This window comes from Pseudonaja textilis, chromosome 3 (genome assembly GCF_049901715.1).
Source record: "Pseudonaja textilis isolate UNSWEBS1 chromosome 3, rPseTex1.2, whole genome shotgun sequence".
Classification (NCBI taxonomy): Eukaryota; Metazoa; Chordata; class Lepidosauria; order Squamata; family Elapidae; genus Pseudonaja; species Pseudonaja textilis.
This window is the reverse complement of record NC_141992.1, coordinates 48,715,530-48,740,537: the sequence shown is the minus strand read 5'-3', so window position 1 is coordinate 48,740,537 and position 25,008 is coordinate 48,715,530. Positions and strand designations below refer to the sequence as shown.

The following is a 25,008-nucleotide window of genomic DNA, read 5'->3' as shown; positions in this document are numbered from 1 at the left end:
TTCTTTTTAAAGCTGTATATTAGCTATACTAAGAATTTCGAGACCTCATGGTAAATACTCCCTAGTTCCAATTTAGCAGAAAGCAAACTGGTCAAAATACTTCTCACCAACTCCTTTTATACCACTCTAGCTTAGCTGTTGTCTTTTCTCTGAAAAGTGAAATCTTCCAAATCAAGCTTGGACCAGTTACCCTTTGTTACTTTACCTTAGAATGCTGATACGGGATCCACAAACATTCCTAGAAATATTTTTGAATTTTTAAAAATGTGAGGTGCCTGGGTAAGGCATCGAAGGAGATACTTACACACACACACAGTGCTCATGGAAACTATATAGCCTACCCTTCTGCCCACTCACGTTTTTTCTGCATAATTTCATAAAACTCAAAAGCAAACAAAACTGAGCTGGTTAATTGAATATCCAGTATATTCTGTAGAAGATAACTGTTCTTCATTCAGTAAAGGGTTGCAATAATTCCTGAACTAGTCATTAAGTTAAAATTATCAGTCTTCAGCATCTGCCCAAAGGATTGACATCTGTTCATCTTCCAAGACCATAATAACTCTGCCTTTTTATACATATACAATAGTGATCCCTCTTGTTTTGAAACTCATCTTTCTAGCCTGGATAGCATAATTTGCATAATGCCTGAACAAATTATTTTCCAGTTAAAGGTTTTTGGCAGTGATTAATTAATAAGATCATAGGAATCTGTATTAATATTGAACCATCTAGCCCAATACTGCCAAATCTGACTGAGATTTCAGCCCATTTTTCCTGCCTCATTTGGATATGCCAAACGTCATGGCTTTTATATCCTTATCTGAATAGAAACAAAAAAAATGGTCTACATTTTAAAGAATTCCTAATAATTGCAAGAATAATCAAATTTAAGGTACTTCTTTTAAAATATACGTAGCCTTTATTCAACAAGAAATAGTACCTGAATCTCCAGATGTTCTTCAATCTGAAACTAGTATTTTGGTATGCCTCTGGGCCAAAACAGACACGATGGCAATAAACTCTGAAGTTAACTGGATGGAACTTTTTAAAAATGAAAGTAGATTCCATCTAGGATCCCAAATTCATGTTTCACAACAATTTTGCCATAATTATACACTGGAGAACACTTTGGTCAGAATGTCACTTTGCATATATTATAAATAGGAAAAGATTACTTTGTTTCTGAATTCCTGTTATCAAATAATGGACCACTAGTACAGCCTATTCTAGTAATTTTTGCATCCAGTGGATGTTTACCAAAAAGGCATTTATTTCCAAAAACAGAACAATTTGCCTCTCAGATGCTGACCTGATGCTCCTGGCACTAGCGGATATCAGCCAATTATATATCTAAATCCAACTAGTGTGCTGCATTTGACTTAATTTTTTTTAGAAAGATCAAAACAGGAACTTCCATTTTGCCCAGCAGAAAATTAACTCCAACCAGAGGACAAATGAATGTAGCAATCTAACACTCAGAATGCCTCAAGCTGAAGATTACTCTTAAATCTATTCTTCATCTGCTGTGGGGATGGAAACACATAATTAATCTGTACTTGAGAAACTTCTGTTTTGAGACAGACATCTAGCAGTGTGGAAGTAAATGCGGTACATAAAGGAAAGAACAAGCATTCAATACATTTAGGAACTAAAATTCATGGCTGGATGTAAATAATGACATTACAGGTTTTTTGCCTGCAGACCCATAACAAAGCAAGGAGTTAATAGCAATATGAGATAAACCAGAGACATACAGATGGGAATATCATAAAACAAATTACAGTGCACAGTGCATATTGATTTCATTGGAAGATGATGCAGGGAATGGCAAAAGAATGGTTTCCTTCATGGTGGCTTCAAACCACCATTAATTCAGCCCGTGTAGCTGCACCACCAGTTTATTAACCATGTGTGTTTAGGAAGAGAAGTGATGGTTGCAATGTGCATTACCATGTGCATTCAGTCTTGTCATGGAAAAATTAACTTTATTTCCAGAACCACAATCATCACATTTCCCCCTTTGCATTAGGAATACATTTTCAACCTCAAAAAGCATCAGATGTGTGCAATATAAGTTGCATCCCAATGTTCTTAAAATGTGTGGAAGCCCCACAATTTTGCTAAAAATCAAAACTTCAGGGAAAAATACATAAAGGTATTAAGACACTTTCTCAAAGTTACCAGTGCAGCTTTCCACTTTAAGTGCATAATCAGTGTCCATTAGCTAAGTTCAGTAAGCAGTGAGTAGCACATTTTTTTAGCAAAGCAGCAATGATATTGCTGCACCAAGATATCAGTCCATCACAGGTATATCAATGGTAACAAGCTGTATTCACAAAGACAGGCATAACAAGTTATAGTACTGTAAAAGCATGATGTTTTACCACAGGTACTCCTAGTCAGGTTCAGTTTTATTTACAAAACAGAGGTGATTTCCCCAATACCAAATACACTGCCTTGTCCTTGTTGAGCTCAAACAAGTCACCAAAGAAAAAACCTCTCAGAAATAACATGGTCCTTTGTAATAGACATGCTAAGCATCTATACAAACTTCCTAGCCAAACTCCATCCTTCCAGCATGTAGCACACAAAATTCCAAAGCTGGTGTCGTGTACCCATTATCTTGGTTTCAAGAAGTATACCCCCACCCCTCAAGCACAGAGTTGTGCGTTTGGCAATTTTACTCACTTTGCTCACATCTGTTCAGCAACATGTTACAGGAATCCAACAACTTAATACACCCTTATATATGCTTAGGCAATAAAGAGAGAAGGCAGCTAGCAATGTGCTGGGATATCATAGCAGCTGCATTCTGATGCTCTTTGTTCACAAAAGGAAATGGAGATTGACTGCTTTGCTTTTGTTTGTTTTTTAAACAAAGCCGAGCTTTTGAAGATTGATGCCCATAATGCAAGAGCTATTTAGTAATACTTTTACTTGAAATTTCATAAACTCCTGTATCTCATCATCCACATAAAAAGTAAATCAGGAGACAGTTGATACGAAGAATGATGCCACATAGCAAGCTGTCCTAGTTCCAAACACAATTCTCCAACCCCTTAGGCTACTCTTTGTACCAGGTGCTCAGTGCCAATCTCCTTGACACGGCTGGCATCCATTACACCTTCTGTTACTGGAAGTCCCAGCAAGAGGCTGTAGTATTGAAGTGTGAAGAAAGGCAGCAACGTTAATGGCATTCAGGTTGGCACACATGCCAGGTAGAAGAGGTCATCCATCTACATTCTGTGATCAGTCCGAGATGAGTACCATCAAGCCTTCACATCCATAAATGAATTACGATAGGGCTGGTATCCTCCCCAACCTCGCATCATCTGTAATACACAGCACATGTATTTAATATCGCCTTCAGACTTTGAGCAATAGCATCTTTCCAAAGAATGGGCATCTTCCACGGCTTACTAAGAATAATAACTGAGAATAATAACCTGGCAGTTTTCATTACAATTAGAGTACAGGTAGTCCTCAACTTATAGCAGTTCATTTAGTGACCGTTCAAAGTGACAATGTCACTGGAAAAAAATGACTTTATGACCATTTTTCACACTTACGACCTTTGCAGCCTCCCCATGGGCATGTGATTTACATTTGGGTGATTGACAACTGACTCACATTTATGACGGCTGTCGTGTCCCAGAGTCATGTGATCCCCTTTTGCTACCTTCCAACAAACAAAGTCAAGCAACAGGGGAACCAGATTCACTTAACAACTATGTTACTAATTTAAGAACTGTGGTGATTAACAACTATAGGAAGGCAGGTCATAAAATGGAGCAAACTCACTTAACAAACCTCTCACTTAACAACAAAGTTCAGGCTCAATTGTGGTCGTAAGTTGAGGACTACCAAACAAAGCTGCTTGAATGGAAATCCTTCAGTAAAGTTTTAATGGGAAGGAGCTGGGTGCTCCCCCTGCTGTGCCAATACTGCATCATTTTGGAAGCCACTTCAGAAAGCAAAAATGGAGACAACCATTCTTTGTGAAAATCATCTGTGAAACAAAGGAGAAAAAAACAGCTCCCATGCACCGTCTGTATGAAACAACTAGGCTTAAGCATGTTTATGCTTCTGTGAGCAATTCACTTCCTCTTTTATTCAGCCATGAAAATGGACAGCCAGGGATCATTTCTGTCAAGACTTGTCATTTCAACACTGTTAACAAATACTGCAGAAATACTAGTTACACATACAGTAATGTAAAAGTAAATCCTTACACATCGCTTAATTTTCTAGCATAGTCCATATAAACATTCTATTTGTCATAGTCTTCAGTCAAATGTCCTAATATTTGGCTTTTTGCTATGCTCATATCTTTCTGTAATCTCGGTAATCCAGCAAGATCTGTAATTTCAACTTTCTAATGTTTGTTAAGACTTAACTCTTCATCCTTCCCTTATATCCCACACATTCCTGAAAGGGGCAGACACAACAAAAAATGTATTTTTCTTCAGAGTAGCCTCCCTATTTCGTTTTTAAAAGGCTGTATCTTGGAAAAATACACTGCTCAAAAAAATAAAGGGAACACAAAAATAAGACATCCTACATCTGAATGAATGAAATATTCTTAGTAAATACTTTGTTCATTACATAGTTGAATGTGCTGACAACAAAATCACACAAAAATTATCAATGGAAATCAAATTTAGCAACCCATGGAGGTCTGGATTTGGAGTTATACTCAAAATTAAACACACTACAGGCTGATCCAACTTTGATGTAATGTCCTTAAAACAAGTCAAAATGAGGCTCAGTACTGTGTGGCCTCCACGTGCCTGTATGACCTCCCTACAATGCCTGGGCATGCTCCTGATGAGGTGGCGGATAGTCTCCTGAGGGATCTCCTCCCACAGCTGGACTAAAGCATCCCCCAACTCCTGGACAGTCTGTGGTGCAATGTGGCGTTGGTGGATGGAGCGAGACATGATGTCCCAGATGTGCTCAGTTGGATTCAGGTCTGGGGAATGGGCAGGGCAAGCCATAGCATCAATGCCTTCATCTTGCAGGAACTGCTCACACACTCCAGCCACATGAGGTCTAGCATTGTCGTGCATTAGGAAAAACTCAGGGCCAACCGCACCAGCATATGGTCTCACAAGGGGTCTGAGGATCTCATCTCAGTACCTAATGGCAGTCAGGCTACCTCTGGTAAGCACATGGAGGGCTGTATGGCCCCCTAAAGAAATGCCACCCCACACCATTACTGACCCACTGCCAAACCAGTCATACTGAAGGATGCTGCAGGCAGCAGAACATTCTCCACGGTGTCTCCAGACCCTGTCACGGCTGTCACATGTGCTCAGTGTGAACCTGCTTTCATCTGTGAAGAGCACAGGGCGGCAGTAGCAAATTTGCCAATCTTGGTGTTCTCTGGCAAATGCCAAATGTCCTGCACGGTGTTGGGCTGTAAGCAAAACCCTCACCTGTGGATGTCGGGCCCTCATACCACCCTCATGGAGTCTGTTTCTGACCATTTGAGCAGCCACATGCACATTTGTGGCCTGCTGGAGGTCATTTTGCAGGGCTCTGGCAGTGCTCCTCCTGTCCCTCCTTGCACAAAGGTGGAGGTAACGATCCTGATGCTGGGTTGTTGCCCTCCTACGGCCTCCTCCACGTCTCCTGATGTACTGGCCTGTCTCCTGGTAGCGCCTCCATGCACTGTACACTACGCTGACAGACACAGCAAACCTTGCCACAGCTCGCATTGATGTGCCATCCTGGATGAGCTGCACTACCTGAGCCACTTGTGTGGGTTGTAGACTCCGTCTCATGCTACCACTAGAGTGAAAGCACTACCAGCATTCAAAAGTGACCAAACCATCAGCCAGAAAGCATAGGAACTGAGAAGTGGTCTGTGGTCACCACCTGCAGAACCACTCCTTTATTGGGGATGTCTTGCTAACTGCCTATGCTTTCCACCTGTTGTCCATTCCACTTGCACAACAGCATGTGAAATTGATTGTCAATCAGTGTTGCTACCTAAGTGGACAGTTTGATTTCACAGAAGTGTGATTGACTTGGAGTTACAGTGTTGTTTAAGTGTTCCCTTTATTTTTTGAGCAGTGTACAAAGCACTTTTGGGTAGAAATCTTTGTGATGTATGCCAAAATTTCTGCATTACATTAGAATAAACAATTTACCCGAGATATGCACACTGCTGTTAGCTTAGCTCTTTTTTATAAGGAAAGTAATAGTTATGAGAAAAATGAAGTATACAAAGAGCTCCAGCTAACTCAGATGACGCTTCTAGAGACAGTATATCTGAACCATGCAGCTCAAGAAAAAAGGCATAGACTCAAACTACAAGCAGTATTCAATTGGGACTGGAACCGTGGTCATTGTGATCTAAAGTTGCTTTCTTGCTGGAAATTGACAAAAAAAAGAGAGAGAGCACTCGTGACCACAAGATGCTGTAACTGTAAATGCAACCCTGATGTCAAGTGCCCAGATTAAGATCAAATGACCATGAGGATAGTGCGATGGTCATATATACAAATACAGATGGTCTTAAGTCAAGGCCTACCGGTATAAACTGGAATGAAATTATTTTATTTTCTCTCTTTCCTGAACAGACAAAAATATTAAGAATTTATTGCTCACATCACAATTCATGGTGTCTTGACACAACGTAACTTAGGGTTTTGAAAACATGTGAGTGCGCTTGCAAAATGACCTAAAAGAGGGATCTGCCTATTCAAAAAATGTCTGTCAAAGCAATGTCATCATTGGCAAATCAGCAGAATATTGTCACTCCTAGCCTTCAATGCCCACTTGATACACACACTTTTTGGAAGAGTATCTTTCACAACAAAGGATTAGGCTAATTCTCACCATTTCGTTTTCTAAGGAAGTAAATGGGGCTATTATTAAAAAGAATAATGGTATATTATTTGGAAATAAGACATTTTCTCTTTTAATGATTTTTAAGTGTAACAAGTCAAGCAGTATATGGTGAGTTCAAAAAGGAGATACTCCTAGTTATACTGCGGTTCTAGGTGCCATATTGAGTCCAACTGAATCACAGATACTTTGAAAATATGATGTGTAACTGCTTCCCTCCCTCCCTCTTTTTCAAGTGATAGTTACATAGGCAAATCACGTCTCAACACACAATTGTCCATAAATATCCTGAAACATGGCTCTGCAATAGGTATGTAATATGCAAAATGCACCCCACATATGCTTACTTTAGTGTCCTCTGGCTCTACTAGGAGTTCTTGCTCAGCCTCATGCAGCTCCTCCGCAGGATCATAACTGTACATTGGCAGCAGGTGGTGGCGTAGTCGATCATATCTAGGAGGCAGATTTGTCAGAGTATAATCTAAAACTGTCTTCAAGCAATTAAAAGCTGCTACAACTTTTTTCTCATGATTCTGGCACTGGCTCAGGCAAGGTAGAGCTACATCATAAAGCAATGTCAGGGATGAACAACAATCATAATTTCAGTATAATAAAAATTTTAAAATCCTAAATAGTTTAGTGTTCAAATGTGCTAGATCACTGTATCTATTAGTCTCATGCACTAATAATTATTTTGAAGTAACTACGGTCCAAATTTCTGTACAACAAAATTCCAGAATTCCTAGGTATAATTTTCATTTGCCAAGTGAGCTGGGAATTCAGGGAATTGTAGATCCAATATATTCAGCAACACAAGGTTAGGTAAGCTTTGCATCGAATGTGTGTCTATATTTGTCAGAGGAAAACTTTGAAAGTTTTACCCATACTCCAAAGTATAATACAGATGGTTTAGCGTAAAAAAGAACAGTCCATATCATTACTGACAAACCACTTTGCACATTAAATGTTTATTTTGCACTCACCTAAAATTATATTTCTGTTGATGCTTATCCAGAACATTCTGATGTTTATCCACAATAGTGCAATGTTAATATAGGGATTATAATGAAATAACCATAATTGGATGGTTCTTCTAATTACAACCCATCTATCATAAACCCATGATTAATGAAAATGCATCCATGCAGCAACAATGTCTACCGTTTTAAATATGATCGAACTCCCCTTTCCCATCACAACTCAACACATAAGGTTGGATGCTAGCTAGAATGTTTAAAATAGGTATATCAGAAAATAATATTTGCCAAAGTGATAATTAATAATTATCCAAAATGGATCCTACAATACAACACGTTGAAAGAATATTATTTTTAATACAAGATTTAAAAAAGAGTTACTAGTCAACCTCATATCAAAATGTATCATTAACTTTTACTGTACTTCTCAGAAGCCATTTTTCAGGGCCATTTAATAAAAGAAAAAAGAGGAACATGTCATAGTTCAACCAACATATAAAAAGCAAAGTGCATTATTCCATTTTACATTATTTAATGAATTGATCTATCTGTTTACAGTAGAGTAAGTATGTAATTGACTGCAGTATTAAAAAAAAAGAATCCCTTCTAATAAGAAGATAGATTTAAAAAGACAAAGAGCCCCAATCTCCTACTAGAATTTCTTACCTCCTTTTTTTCTGGATATACATCATCTGCAAAGACAAAGGGGAAAGAGAAAACAATTGAGAGGAATGTGAATATGCTTTAGACATTATTTCTTCCAACTGGGAATAAAAATAAAACAAGAAAGAAAAAGAATACAAGGAATATGAACATCAGTGTCAGCATTTGTGTCATTAGTCTAAGTGCAATTTTCACAAGCCACATAATGGTAACATAAGAGGAGCACCCAATTCATTTAAGATGTGACCTTAAGTGTCGAATGAAAAAGATACTGAAAGATGTAGCTCTAGGTAGATAAAATCTCACCAAAATCCCAACACCAATCTGGTACCTTCCAGGAATATCAGATTACAGCTACTTTACTTCCCTCAACTAGCCTAGCCTTTGATAATATTGACCCAAGAACAAAGAGAGCTGTAAGATACCACAGTAGGGATGACTATCTTTTCAGTGGAACAGATTAAAACAAAGTCCTATTTTGGCATCCCCTTTATGAAAGCTGTTGGCCATTAAGAAGCTACTTTCAGTTTCTGAGCATCTTGGGGCAATTACAAGTTGCAGGGGCCTGATTTTATGCAATAAAATGTTTGAGCTGTGGCTTTCAGATGCACTGAATATAAAAGTCAAGAGCAGAGCAGCTTTCATATAATCTAATTATATAAGGGTTGTGTTTGACCTCAGGTGGGGGGCGTGGCCAAGGGGCATGGCCAGCTCGACATCACTCGTGTCGGAGGTGCCTCTGGTGGCCCAAGCGCTCTGCCAGAGAAAATAAGCTCTTGAGCTCCATTTTTGGCTGTGATGGCCTTCTGCCACCCTCTGCCAGTGAAAACGGAGCTGATTATGGCCAAGGAGGAGGAGCTGCAGTGTTCAGTCCATACGCCCACCTTTCTAAAGGGACACTTCTCCCCCCACCTCACTTGCTCCCACATATTTCCACCCCGGTCTCACACTTCGCCATGTCAACTTGCTTATCTCCGCCCCGTTTCCTCTTCCTTCTCGCCCTTAAACATACACACAAACACGCACAGACCTCACAGCACCAGAGGGACTCGCCCATGCGCCGTCTCCTTGCAGAAGGTCCTGGAGAGCATTGCGAAATTCGGCAGGTGGGGAGAGAGACCTGCCCATCCAGGAAGGGTCTTGGTGGTGACCCAGCCCCTTCTTTGGCACCACAGAGCTCACAGGGCTCAGGTGGGTAACTTCTCTCCACCAGTGCTTTCCCGCCCCAGAATGCCAAGAGATTGTATCTTCTTGAGGACTTTGAGGCAAGCAGCCAGGAGGTGGGGCCGGGCATGGTGAGTGACATCAAGTTGGCCACGCGCATCCAGTCACGCCCATCCAACCACGCCTACCCAGCCAGTCATTAGGACAGAGAACCGGTTGTTAAATTATTTGAATCCCACCACCGAATAATGGCACTCACTAACTGAAAAGACTGCAACTGTTGCAACAGAAACTGTTGATTTAAGAATTGATATTGAGACTTTTTTGATATATTGATATTGAGACTCTTTTTTTTTCTTTTCAAAGAAAAACTTTCTATCATGTTCCATTGTTTGACATAAAAACTAGAGCAGCATTTCTCAACCTCACAACTTTTAAGATGTGTAATCTTCAACTCCCAGAATTCCCCACCCAGCATGCTGGTCTAGAAACCAAGTGCTTCTGTCTTGAGTCCACTCACCACTGCCATGACGATTCCAACAATGGTGATAAGGAAAAACGGCACTAGAATATAACCCACCAGGGAGTCACTGGTTGGCCCAGCAGAAGTGGGCATAGTGGTGTTATTCATGGCATAGAAAACTTGCTTGACAGGATCGGAGAAGCAGCTCCTGTCATCATTGGGAAGTCCACCTCACAATGATTAAAAAAAAAGTTTTAGGATTAAAACACATTCTTAATGTTGCCATAAGCCACTCTTCTTTCCTCCTCCCAAACCCACTGCCATTCAAATAACTGCACATAAGACAGTCACAAGCATATCACATGCTACCCCTCACACTAGAATCAATGAACGAAATCCTTTAAAATATTTAGCCCTGAGACATGAATGAAAGCTAAATGAAACTGAGAAAAAGGGTGAATGCGCAAGAAAAATAAACCATTCCAAGACAAAAAGAGAATGACAAGACAGAAAGTTAGAGTAATGGAAATAATGCTGGCATCTTGGTCTAAGCCAGTGTAACTGACATCTAATATCTTGCTTTCTATATATTTCCCATAATGGAGAAAAGCAAAACTCTGCAACCCCGACCCCACCCCCTACCCCTTCAGCACATTCTATTAGTAATACTTAATATAACAGCAAAATTTGTTCCATGCTAGGCCCACCTATAAAACCAAGTACAAAAACTTGTTTTGGTCTAAGGTTAATAAACCTGTGGCCCTCCAGATGTTGATGATCGAATTCCCAATAGACATGCCCTGAATGACCAATGGAACAATACTGGAGAATGGGGCAGAGTTGTGTGGTAAAGCACATAATTTGTTTGCAGAATATCCCAGAAACAATCCCATTATCTCCAGGTACAGATTTGTTTGGTAATCAGGTCTTAAAATATTGAATTAGTCTGTGGTTCATATCTTCATATTTTCAAGATACTCATAAATAATCTTATAGGAATATTGGATAACTTTTTTTTTTTAAATTCTGAACTGGGTGTACAGGTTTTCATTGTAAATGGAACTGAATACCATTTGTAAATGCAACTGAGATACAGGATACAGATATAATCTAGATTTATATTACTATGAGATGTAAGAAGCCAGGTTGGACAAGTTCCTTGTGGCCCCTTGCAATGGTATATGGGAATGACCTTGAGAAGAGATGTAGCCTAGGAAACTATCAGATAAAAGAGAGGGGCCTGCAAATGCTTAATGGACAAAGAAAGTTAAGGAGCTGCCCTAACATATCAGACTGTTGAAGGTTACAGCAGGAGATTTATGGTTGCTGTTCAGATTTGCAAGGTTCTGTTAATGTAGTCTGACAGTAACATAGCACTGGCTCATCTGGTCATGTTTTTGGTCTGGTTACCTGGAGGGCTGATACCAATTTTGCAAGTCTCAAAATAAAAATCTCTCCTGGTCATCACTTGTTATAGTCTTATACATTAGGGTGGATCCTTCTTAAATGTCTTATTAAACATTTGAGTAAGGTCCCTCAGATCTCAGGTTGGAGGCCAATCCAAAGAACTGGGGCAGCTACAAAGTTAAGAGATGGTCTCACAAATCTGGCACGGTGTCATTTAGAGTTTTAAAGGTGATAACCAGCATCTTTAACTACACCCAGAAAGAAACTAAGGGCTAGGGCAACTGATGCAACAGTAACGTAACTTGATAAACTGTGGGCCACCCAGAATTATAAATGCCACAGAGTCTCAGCCAACTGCAGCTTCTGAATATTCAAGGGCAGCCCCATGTATACAGCGCGGTAATCTAATCAGGAAGTGATTAAGGCATGACTGTGAGCAAGGCCTCCCAGTGGAACAATACTGGAGAATGGGGCAGAGTTGTGTGGTAAAGCCAGGAATGGCACACCAGCAAAGCCTCCCCACCCCCCACCCCCAAGCTATGGCTACTACCAGCTCTTCCAACAAGAGCTTCAAATATAGGAGGACCACCAAATTGCATACCAGTTCTGTCCAGGGGAATGTTACCCCATCCAGAGTCAAAGATGTCAGCTCTCGTTTCTCCCCATCTAGGCCCTTATAGCCTCCAGTCTCTGAGAAGGAAGTTAATTAAACAGCTTCACTTGCTCAGCATGAGGTAGAGATGCATAATTTGGTATTGTCAGCACACAGATAATACTAAACCCCAGATAAGGCTGAATTTATCTTGAGCTAACAGAATGTGAAGAAAGCACTACAGAAACAAATGAACACTCGATGCCTATGAGACTATCTGTTCCACAGCTATAATTCGATACTGGAGAATCATTCAAATAATTAAAAATGCTGGGAATTAAATGGAAGGATGTCATCTGTGATAAACACTTGTGGAAGAGAATCAACCTAATGCCCAGAAGACATTTCTTTAGATACTTTCTGTGTCAATTCCTAAAAACCCCAACCATAGCAAATGCCACATTCTGAGCACTTACAGATTTACACTTTCCTACTTCTTCTGAAAGCCACAACAATTCAGATTTGGTGGCAGAATGGAGATTTGAACTGGGCCCTCTTACTCTGTTCATTGTCTGCATCCTGGCCTTCCCAGATTTTCTGTGATCACAAGAAACAAATTTCCAGCAACCACATTCACTGATTAAGCAACAGCTATCAGGGCTAGGCCACAAACATCCGGATTATCACTACAGTGGATGAAAGCAAAGCGACACAGAAGATTCTGTCCTTTTACTGCCATCTAGTTACTGCCTCAACTTTTGCTGTCTGGATGTAGCAGTCTTATTAAATAATAACTGTATTATACATTTGGCAAACTACCCAGTCAGCCAAACCCAAGTCAGATTAATAATTTCTTAGGTAAGGCTACAATTGGCTTGGAGAGTTCCATGGTGCCCCATTAGTTCCATGGCAACTTTGACTTACGTCCACAATTGAGCCTCAAATTTCTGTTGCCAAGCAGGACAATTAAGTGAGTTTTGTCCCATTTTATGAACTTTCTTACCACAGCTGTTAAGTGAATTGCTGCAGTTAAGTTAGTAACACAGTTGTTAAGGGACTCTGGCTTTCCCATTGACTTTGAAGGTCACAAAATGGGATCACATGATCCGGGGACAAAATTGCCAAGCATCCAATTTTGATCATCTGAACACGGGGATGCTGCAACGATTATAAGTGTGAAAAATGGTCACAGGTCATTTTTTTTTTCAGAGCTGTTGTAACTTTGAACAATCACCAAACAAATGACTACCTCTACAGCAGACTCATGGTCATTACTTATGCATTAACTATTACTTTCATATAATGTATTTCATGTATACATTCATGTACATTATGGATTGCCTAATGTGTATTTCATATAAATATGCAGAGAGCCAGTTTAATCCAGTTATTAATGCACCAGGCTAGAAACAGGAGACTGAGTTCAACTCCCATCTTAGGCATGAAAGCCGGCTGGGTGATCTTGGGCCAATCACCCTCTCTCAGCTCAACTCATTTCACAGGATTGTTGTTGTAGAGAAAACAGGAGGGGGGAGGAGTATCAGATATGTTTAAAGGCTTGAGTTATTTATAAAATAATAAAGGCAGAATATATGTATATATGACACTGCATGGAATGTACCATCAACAGATAGCTGAGGTGGCAGACATTGGGAAATCCTACCAGTGGCTGGAAAAGGCTGGACTAAAAAACAGCACAGAGGCATAGCAGCACAAGAACAAGCAGTAAGCACCAGATCCATAGAAGCAAGAGTCTACCACACTAGACAGAACCCGAGGGGCATACTGTGCAGAGGCCTCAGAAACAGCCCAATACATAGTGGCAGGGTGTAAGATGCAGACAGGAACAGTATACACTGAGCAGGACAACCAAAAAGCTGACATTGTGTACAGAAACATCTGCAATGTATAGGCTAGACTCTCCCAAGTCCAGAGGGAAGATTCTTCAAAAGGTTATGGAAAATAACAAGGCCGTGGGACTTCCAGATCCAGACGGACAAGCTGATACTGGTCAATCAATAGACTTCATGGTAATAAGACAAGGAGCAGAAGGTGCAAGATGGTGATAGATGTAGTGGTGCCAAGTAAAAGCAACATCAGGAAGGAGGTGTATGACAAGCTAGAGAAGTACCAGAGCCTGAAGGCGGAATTAGAAAGTAAAGACCAAAGTGGTCTCAGCAGGGGTTTCAGCACTCAGGGCTGTGACCCCCTAAGCACCAACAAATCTCCCATGAACACCAGCAAAGCTCTATGTCCAGAAGAGTGCTGTGCTACAAACAACTAAAATACTGTGCAGAATTCACAAACTCCCAGGCCTCTGTAAGAGGCCTCTGTAAGAGTCCTGGGAGGGCTTTAGAAGGATTTTGGAAGATTTTGTACATATAGTTGCAGCTTGGTTAATGAATACAGCAATACATTATGATGAAAATAAAGAATATATGAAAATAGATAGCTTATGGTGTGGTATTGGTGAGGGTTAAGTAAGCAAGAGTATACATACATACATACATACATACTCTATCTATCTATCTATCTATCTATCTATCTATCTATCTATCTATCTATCTATCTATCTCGTTTCCCATACAGTATGGTTGGATCAGAACCCAATGGTCTCCAGTTAATGTTACTGTGTGATGCAATGAGGAGTGAAGAAATTTTTAAGACGAATGCTGACTAATAGGTGGTATATGCCAAGTACAAACAGTTACTTTTGAAAGAAGTAAAACTAGAGAAGGACATGAAAATGCTTCATCAAATGGACATCAGCTTTGGGAAATTCAGGGGAAATGTAAGTTGAATAGAGTGGGAATGGGGGGCTTAAGCATATTGGTGAAACAAAAGAAATTAGATCAAGAAAGTATGGAAACTGAACAAATGAAAATACAATAGTGAATGTTCAATATGAAAAATGTATGTTGAGGTGGTTTGGATATACAGAAAGAATGAACTGAGGTGATAGGAGAAAATTGAGAAAGTCATTTTTGGTGAGAACTTGAAAAAGAGGAAGGTGAGAAGTTTGGAGAACAAAGATAAATATATGAAACAGTAATATAGATATTGTGGAAGCAAGAAAAAGATAGAAAGATTCCAAAAGGCATAATGCATGGCATTGGCATTAACAGAGTTTTAACTATTTTTTGACTTCTTTCTCCTCACCTCAAACAACATAGTTTACCCAGAAAGAAAAGTTATATAAACAAAACCAGTGTTTTGTTTTAACAGTCAAAAATTCCTTTGACAATATTGATTTACTTACCTATATCTATTCTTTACATTTACATAACCCCTTCAGATGAGATTATTTCTCAAGAACTGGACCCTATGTTGTATACCCTACGATGCCACACACTCCTCTGGTATCTATTAAGTAAAATAAAAACCTAAAACCCTATGAAAGGAATTCATAAAATTATCCCAACACAGATTTTTTTAAAGTATGTATAATCCTAATCATGAATTTCTGAAAGAAGGCCACCTTATTTGCAATTATGTAGCCAAAAGGCTCCCAAAGAACTTTAAAAAAAAAAATCAAAAGTGAACCACAGTGCTCAACTTGGTTTAGAAAAGCCATAGAGCAGTGTTTCTCAGCCTTGGCAACTTTAAAACGTATGGATTTCAATTCCCAGAATTCCCCAGCCAGCATTCCCAAGGAATTCTGAGATTTGAAGTCCGTCCACACGTCTTAAAAGTTGTCACGGCGGAGAAAGGCCCCACTCCACCAGATCTCGACAAAACAGAAGCGTCCTCCAGTGAACCAAAAGGCGTGAACCTTCAAGGGGACGACAGATACGGTAATATGGGAAGAAGGCCTATGTAACTCGGCAGAGTAAACAGAACGCAAGCCCACATCCATCCAAACCACGGAACAGTGTCCTCTGGCAAACTCAGGGCCGGCCCGTCCAAGCCGAGACTTAATCCCTCTCCTCCTCCCGTTTCCAGCAACGGCAGCGCTTCCCTCTTCGGCATCCCCAGGTTTACAACAGCATCTCCGTATATAAAAGCACCTCCGCAACGCTCATCTTCTTCCCGGAAGTCTCGCCTCGAACTGGGGGTGGAGAGAAAAATCAATGCGTCTCCACCTCCCAGCCATTTCTCCGGGGACTCGTTCACTGCTCCATTTGTTTTCAAGTGGGGCGGACCCAGCTCTTACCTCCCTTCCTCTTGTCAGCTCCCCCCGCCCCTCCCCGCCTCGCTTGGTTGCTGCAAACAAACGCGCACGCCCTGCGCACCTCTCGAGCTTCACGCCCTTTCAAACACCGGCAGGAAAAGCCGAAAGGCGCGTGACTGAGACCGCACATTGGGGGTGGGGGGGAGCAGCAGCCAATCCCCAAACAAAGTTCCGCCAGGTAACGCGCGATTGGCCATCGGGGCAGCAGAGGGCGGTCTCCGCCTATATAAGCCCGGTGAAAGACAGTGACGAGGGAAAATAATTGCGTTCTGCTTAGGTGGGCTGTATGTAGAGGTTCGCTTCAGCGCCGTACCGGGTTCTCATTTGATCGTCCGTCTGGGTGGGGTGGGGGGTGGAGGGATGTTCTCTGAACTGCAATGCGAAAAGTTCCGAAAGTGTACTTTGAAACTGGGTTTTGAAAACAAAATACAAAAGGTTCCAATGTAAAGGGGATGCGCATCGAACTCTGGCCTGGCTGTGGCTCATTGGTGTAAATATTTTGCGGCTTTATTTGACAGTTGTGTAACACTGTCCACCGTCCAATGTGATGGTCAGGGGTAATTTATGGAAAATAAATCCTAGGAATTAGCCGAAAAAGGATTGGCAATAAGGTGACCTGTCTTATGATGCCTTTACATAACAGTGACTCAATCTCATATGAGCATTGCCTTCAGTTCTAGCCAATTTTTAGAGCAAGTATCCAGAACTGGAGAAAAATGTAGAGAACTCGTGAGAGTCAAAATATCTCCTCCAGAAAGAAGGAATATTATTTGTGCCCCAAAAATATAGTCCTAAGCCTGGAGGCAGTTTTTGTTAAATGAGAGGAAACTGATACTTTAAGGAATCGCTTGTATGAATCAACCCCATTTTATCTAGTCAGATTCTCAATGGAGAACTATGGTAAAGTCAGCTTATTCATAGGTAAAGTTCTGATGGTCAGGTTGAGGATTATATACACTGTTCAAAAAAATAAAGGGAACACTTAAACAACACAATGTAACGCCAAGCCAATCACACTTCTGTGAAATCAAACTGTCCACTTAGGTGGCAACACTGATTGACAATCAATTTCGCATGCTGTTGTGCAAATGGAATAGACAACAGGTGGAAAGCAGAGGCAGTTAGCAAGACATCCCCAATAAAGGAGTGGTTCTGCAGGTGGTGACCACAGACCACTTCTCAGTTCCTATGCTTTCTGGCTGATGGTTTGGTCACTTTTGAATGCTGGCAGTGCTTTCGCTCTAGTGGTAGCATGAGACGGAGTCTACAACCCACACAAGTAGCTCAGGTAGTGCAGCTCATCCAGGATGGCACATCAATGCGAGCTGTGGCAAGGAGGTTTGCTGTGTCTGTCAGTGTAGTGTCCAAAGCATGGAGGCGCTACCAGGAGACAGGCCAGTACATCAGGAGACGTGGAAGAGGCCGTAGAGAGCAACAACCCAGCATCAGGACCGTTACCTCCGCCTTTGTGCAAGGAGAGACTGGAGGAGCACTGCCAGAGCCCTGCAAAATGACCTCCAGAGGGCCACAAATGTGCATGTGGCTGCTCAAACAGTCAGAAACAGACTCCATGAGGGTGGTATGAGGACCCGACATCCACAGGTGGGGGTTGTGCTTACAGCCCAACACTGTGCAGGATGTTTGACATTACATCAAAGTTGGATCAGCCTGTAGTGTTTTTTTCCACTTTAATTTTAAGCATAACTCCAAATCCAGACCTCCATGGGTTGCTAAATTTGATTTCCAATAATAATTTTTGTGTTATTTTGTTGTCAGCACATTCAACTATGTAATGAACAAAGTATTTAATGAGAATATTTCATTCATTCAGATCTAGGATGTCTTATTTTTGTGTTCCCTTTAGCTTTTTGAGCAGTGTATTTAACTCCAACACTCCTAGTTTATGTACTCACATACTTAATGAAATGGTGAAGGATTGAAAAATCTACCTAATATCTTTAACTTGGTTCTAATAACTACACAATATGAAACAGTTACTTTCAGAGAGTTCTGGAGAAGGCAATATATTTTTTACATTTTTTTTATTTATGAATTATCATCAACCCAAATCAATCCACTACAGGATGAAGATCTCTTCTTCAACACCACACTAGTCCAATGTGGGTTGACAGGTAGACATGTTTTGACCTTCTGGTCCAGGGTGCAAAAGAAGGTCCCAAGTCACACAGCTGGTCCTGTACCTTGTGGCTTCCATATCATAGGGTAATAGTGTAATAGGCACTTGTCACCAATAAACCTGGTATAGCTCAGCCCTGTGTGGGGAACAAAGCCATATTGCATATGAACCATGCTAGGTATAAAGGAACAGCAAGAGCCAATTCAACTGGAACAAAAGGATGCTGAATAAGCATGCAGAGAATGTCCCAGTGAGGACAACACAGCCATTTGTTATAGACTGGAAGCAAAGAAAGAAGCAGCATCACAGCATCTGCATGAGGATAGGAAGTGTATGGTATGAATTGTATTCTCAAGAGCAATGATTTATATTTTCCTATAAAAGCTAAGGATAAAAGCTGGATAGTTAAAAATACTGTAAACAATAAGATTTCATGAAGGGAAAGCATGCTAAAACTGATCTGAGTTCTACCACTTGGGAGATGGAGAATTTGAACATAAAATCATTTTAGCCTATTTCATGTCTTAGTTTAACTTAAATGGAGCATCCTTTTGGATTTGCTAATTGCTTTTGAGACTTAATCTTCTACACTCTTTATTGTTTCCTCTTTGAAGTAGGAGATTAAATCGGTGAGGAAAAATGAATCTCTGTGGTAATGTACTGCATGTGTTCCAAGCTATTCAAATCTAAGATCCTGAACCAATAGTCATAAGAGAGATGAAAGAACTGCTTTTCTGACCACACTTACAAATAAATGGCTGTTTTCATAAAACATGCCAACTATGACTAACTGAAAAATCCAAAACAGGATATGACACAATAGCCTTCTGTGGCTGTTCCCCTACAATTAGTATTTAGAGCTAATTGCCTTCAGTTCCGAGTGATATACAAATGTCCAGACTAGTACCCACCAAAACCAGCTTGTTCCTTATTTGGTGTAGCCCTCTTATAAAACCTTATAAATTGTTATCTGCAGACAATCAAGATCCATAGTTTTATGTACACATTATATAAAGAAGTATTTCTTTTTAATTCTTTTATTCACAAACCATCAAACTAATCAAAATTAGTACAGATCTTTATAAGATCTAATCTTATCATTCAACCTCTTCAACCTATCATTCTCCAATATTAAATTAATAATATTAGATCGAATAAGTTTTTCTCCGTACTTTCATTCACAAACCTGTGTCTAGATGTGCTGAATATTGAAAATCAAGAGCTATGCAATTAAACTTTGCACCTCTCAGGAAGAGTGTCAAGCCCACTAAGCATCAGTAGGATGGGGGCAATATTATGATGTATAAGAATTTCTTAAAAGGCAAACATTCCTTTCCTGCTTGAACTAGTACAATTTTTATTGTTATATTTTAGTTAAGACTCATATTTATAACAAAGCAGCCGCTGTTAGTTTCCCAGAATTGAGAACCTTGCATTCCTTGTGGGAAGAGTAGGCCTTCTGAATTTTTGAAGGCTGTCATTCTCTTCCTAGAGAATGTTATTATAACTCCAACGATGTGAATGGAATATATTAGAAATGATAAAAGGCAAATATTAAAAATTCATTTAAATCATCACTCGATGTTTGAGACATTTTTGAACAAAATTCAAAAGAACACTTATGACCCCTTCTACTCACTATTCATTCCTTGCTGTCTTTCTTGCCTAGCTGTAGATCTATCTTGTCAGCATTGTCTCTTGAGAGAGCTCCGTGTCATTCTTCAGTTCAACAGTTCATGACAAATATAAAGGGAAAAATTAAATGAAGAGGGAGAAAAACAATGGTAAATACTAACATCCAGTAATGCTATCAGTTATAGTCTTTCATACCCAAGCAGCCTTGCAGGGAAATAGGAAGTATAACTACCATTATAATCTTCTTAGTGATCTGTACCTTTGGAGAAAGGAGCTAACAATTGTTTCCAAGCGCATGAACCTCTAGAGTGAAAATATGGTATTTTGGCAATGTCCCTTTCTTAAAATTACATTTCTAGTTCTAAGTTCTCACTGTTTTAGTTTAACTTACAAATATTAAAGGAGATACAAAACTGATCACATGCTGAGATAATCTCTCTAGAGGATCAGACATTGCAAACGTGCCTATAGTATTTTCTAAAGTAATGTCTGAATTATTTTTAAGGAACTCACATTAATTTTTCACTCCCAGCAGTACTAATATTGTCCATTTCTGCATAATAACATAGTCACTGCTTTTTTATATATCCAGCTCTGTAATTGCCATAACCTACCAGCATTATTTTAACTGTATTTTCCTTAAAATGAGTATTTAAAATCAAATTAATAAGCTTTCATTATTAATTGTAATTAAATTGTTACCATTTTCTTAGGACAAAAAAAGATGGGCAATTTTAATAGTAACATTTGACTAAATCTAAGCATGCTGTTCCTGAAGATATTAATTTCAATTCTGTACAACAGATATTATCTCCTTTTATGATGGTCTAGGGCTAGGCTAGTGGTCCAGTCATAGCTGCTCTCTGAAAAAAACCAACAGCTGGATGAATATGCAAAGGCTACTACCTTCTTTGCCATTCCTCTTCCCTCTCCCAAAGCAACAATAGCCTGCATTATAAAATGTGCTTCACCTAAATAGCAACTATTTTGTAAAAAGGAAAACTACATTGTGATAACTGGTGTTTACTTTTTAATAACTGATAGTTTTGTGTAATATTAGAGATAACTTTCTTCTACTATATTTTAATGTTTTGCTCCCAGTCTGTGAATATAGACATTTTAAAATTTGCATTAAAATACGAACTCATAGTGATTGAAACAAATTTGGTTACCAAATCTCATGCTGCTGACAAGACAGGACAATTGTTTTCCAATCAGCTGCTAAAATATTTTCACTATGATCATAGCCATACTAGGACATTTCTTTGTACATATTTGAATTTTTTAAATAAAAATCACTGTAGTTCAAAATGTTTTCAACACCGATGCTACTTACTACTATTCTATAATAAATATATTTAGGAATTGGAAGATTACACTAGGCCTAAAATGTTATGCACTTACCTGAGAATAAATTTAATCCAGTTCAATAGGGCCTATTTCTGAAATGCATCAAATTGTACTATAAAGTGTTAAAGAATAATATATATATTTTTCTTGTATTCAACTAGGGAATCAATAGTGAGATTTGAATAGTCTCCAGTTTCTTTCCAAGCACAGTTTGTGCATTAGGGAGTTGATGCCAAACAAGATGTGTAGATTTTGTCTTTCAGTTCTCTGCATGAAGAACGAATTTGAAATACATTGGAAAGGATGTCAGAAATTATTTTGTCATCATGATAGAAAACTGCACAAAATACAAGCCCTTAGAAAATCTCTCTGCATACAAATCATAATAAATCATTTTTTTTTATTTATTAAATTTTAACTGTCTAACTCACCTAGGTAACTCTGGGTGATTTACACTGCTACCTGACACTTCTATTAAAAAACAATCATCTGAAGCAGACATATTCCCCAGTAAAGGTGTATTTCCAACACTGAGATGATATATTAATTTTTACATGCAAAATTATAGCTTTTGCCCGTCAGAGATCACAAAAACGTAATTATCTATATTTAGTCTCACACTATTAGAATGAATTGTAGAATAATGTTCCTATTCTATAAGTAAATAAACAACCCCTATGCCCCAATAGCAGTGACTTCTTCACACCTCTGTGTTCCATTTATTTAAAGATGGGGATTGCACTGTTTGAAAAGCTGCTTGAAAAGTGTGTTTTAAAAGTTGCAGTACTTTGTCATATATATATAGTCATCAGAGCAATATGGGCAGATTCTATTATTTGCACTAACAATGCAGATGCATAGAATTCAAAATCAAGTGTTATGGTGTGCGTGTGCAATACCTAATCTTAAAGGAAATCTGTTTGGAAATTATTATTTCATCAAGCATGTACAAAATTAGCAGCTTTTGTTACTTGTAAGACGTCTTTATGATAGTTCAAATTGAAGTACAGTCAACTAGAAAGCAAGAGCTCAGGTGTTTTATCAGTATATTTTTCCAAAAAGTAAAAAAATTAGGCAATGTAATTTACTTATAGTTCTAAATAATGTATCAGTAGCCTTATTCCTTTAGCACAGTAATCGGAGTGCTGGACTATGGTTGGCAAGATAAGTCAGCATGGTTTAATTTAGCTAAAGTTAAATTTGAAAGAACTGAATGGAGAACAATTTATGCAGAAATAAATTTTTAAAAACCATTGCTCACGGTAACACAGACAATTGCGAGCTACAGATTATGGACGTACCAGATAGGAGAAAGGTGTTAGGTAAAGCACATCCTACAGAAGGAAACTGGAACAAGCACACCATTCTGGTGTGAAAAACCAGAATGATTCTGGGAGATGATGCCAGAAATTTCTAGTGTTCTATTCTATGAGTTCACCTGTTTGCTATACTCAATTTTGAATATTTTTTCAACAAAGTACTGATAGTAGTAATAAAATCCATGGTCCATAATTTAGAAATTTTGAGAAATACATCCAAATAATTCTATTCTTTGCAGAAGTGTAATTTTTGGACATTCAATTTAGTACTGCACTCAGGTCTAAGAATAACCAATCGAATGTGCCAAGCTTCTAGGATAAAATGTTCCAAGATCAGTTTAGTTTCCATTATAAATCCTGCTTTATCTGAAATAATTTCAATTGTATGTATTTATAAAGATGCCTCCATTCATATTTCCTTTTCATTAAATTGAGGAAAGAGAGAAGAAATACATAGATGTATTTAGGATGTAACAATAGGATGTTTTTTTTGACATTTTCAGCACGAGCAGACATCAGCGACATGTTGATAACAGTAACTATATTATTTACATTTTTATGTAAATGTGTATGATACTGCATTATTGAAACAAAATGTTAAAAAATTATCTTTATGTAATTACTTATCAAACACATCTAAATTATATTAAAGTAACCAAAATATCTTCAAGATCCCCAAGGCATGTTAAAACTTTTGAGCTTCCCTAATGTTTGGAAATTTAAAGTTGAAAAATTTGACACGCCCTATAAAAACTGAGCCATACCATTGGAATATGTAATCCAGTATTTTTAAGTAAGTTTAAGTAATTGTCTTTCAAACATCTCCTCTTGATTTTGTATCACTAGGATGCCTTAGTGCTTAGAAAGAATCGGGGGTGGGGTGGGGGGGTGAGGGTGTCATCTTGGGGACAATTTCTGAAATTGCTACTGTATATCTTAATCAAGACAGAAGGCAATTCAAGACAGTAAATAAAACATGTAAGATTGTGAAATCAATCTTCTTTCATCAACCCTAGGCATTTTCAGAAACAGGACTACCTCAAAGTTATAAATGTGATCAGTAATACAGTATTTCAGCTGAAAAGTAGCCTTTTTAATAGCTATATTCAGACATAGATAAGAAAAAAGTAGAAACTAATGTCTCCAGAATTTTGATATGGAGAAACTTTTTGATGATAATGTTCCTAAGTCGTATCAGATACTTCAGATACATGCCCAGTGGCTAACTGCTTTTCTAAGAGATTGTGAAATTGGAGATGATTTCAAATAACCATTAACATACTTTTCAAATGTTTGTGTGAAATGCTAAATTTCAACATTTACAAGAACTCAACATTCATGCCAAGCAATCCCATTGCAAATAGCTTCTAATAAATTCTGTTATCACAAGAGGTGGCAAAATGTACTCAAAAGCAGCTTCTTTATTACAGGGTTCGAAGTATACATACATACCCCTCCTCCAGTGCAAAATAGTCCCACAGCACTATTGACTCTCAATTCCCCACCCTTTCCAAAACAATACCCACTACCTGGGGACAGCTATAATGACAAACAAAATCAAGCAAGCATTAAGAAATATGCACAATGTTTGATATTATCTCTATTCAGGAGCAATTGTACTTTTAACATTAGGAAGCAAGCAAATCAAGAATCACCACCACATAAACACTCCCAGAGTTTTTACTAACACATGCTCTAATTTGAAATTCACTGTTCACGAGCAATTGCATGTAATTGCTGGGCTTATAGTTTTAAGCTTGCAAGTATGAACTTCAAGAGGTTCAAAATATTAATTTCAATTGTAAGAATGATCCTCCCTTCTTAAAATTGGATTTTAGGTCCAATTTTCTCTCTGAACACTTCCTCCATGTTCTTCTAAATATAGGCATATACCCCAGACCACTTTTCTTCAATACTTCTTAGTTGTATACTCAGAGGGAGCAAGCTACACAGAAGAAGCAGGCATGGAAGGTCTCCCTCCCCATCATCTGAGCTAATGTCTAAGAATCTAGCACAAACCTGAATGGGGAAGAAAAGAGATCCATCCATTTATCCATTTCACAGCATACTGTTGCTACCTATCATATCAACAAAACATAGAGGGGTAGAGAAAAAGAAATATTGGCATATGGGAATCATGTAAATTCAAGTGCCTCCAAAATAAACTGAACAATTTCACAAATGCAAATTAGATAGCTAACATATCTAATTGCATATTCCTACATAAGCACTAGCTAGGATAATACGGCACTTTATTTTTTATTGGCAGATT

General features: G+C 38.8%; 1 protein-coding gene across 8 annotated transcripts; it reads right to left on the bottom strand.

Moving 5' to 3' along the window:
• Positions 1 to 1,979: 1,979 nt before the first annotated feature.
• On the bottom strand, positions 1,980 to 24,821 carry SMIM29 (small integral membrane protein 29). 8 transcript variants are annotated; one of them, XM_087929600.1, is made up of 7 exons: positions 24,756 to 24,821; positions 21,472 to 21,684; positions 20,072 to 20,151; positions 10,183 to 10,355; positions 8,502 to 8,527; positions 7,206 to 7,311; positions 1,980 to 3,335 (listed from the first exon to the last, which is right to left on the bottom strand). In XM_087929600.1, exons 3-7 carry the CDS (start codon positions 20,076 to 20,078, stop codon positions 3,273 to 3,275), a joined length of 375 nt encoding a protein of 124 aa, XP_087785726.1. In that variant the 5' UTR covers positions 20,079 to 20,151; positions 21,472 to 21,684; positions 24,756 to 24,821; the 3' UTR covers positions 1,980 to 3,272. The 8 variants fall into 8 exon arrangements, with proteins under 8 accessions (XP_087785726.1, XP_087785725.1, XP_087785724.1 ...); XM_087929599.1 differs by lacking the exons at positions 20,072 to 20,151; positions 21,472 to 21,684; positions 24,756 to 24,821 and adding an exon at positions 16,278 to 16,431 and having other exon boundaries at positions 10,243 to 10,355; XM_087929598.1 differs by lacking the exons at positions 20,072 to 20,151; positions 21,472 to 21,684; positions 24,756 to 24,821 and adding an exon at positions 16,278 to 16,430.
• Positions 24,822 to 25,008: the final 187 nt, after the last annotated feature.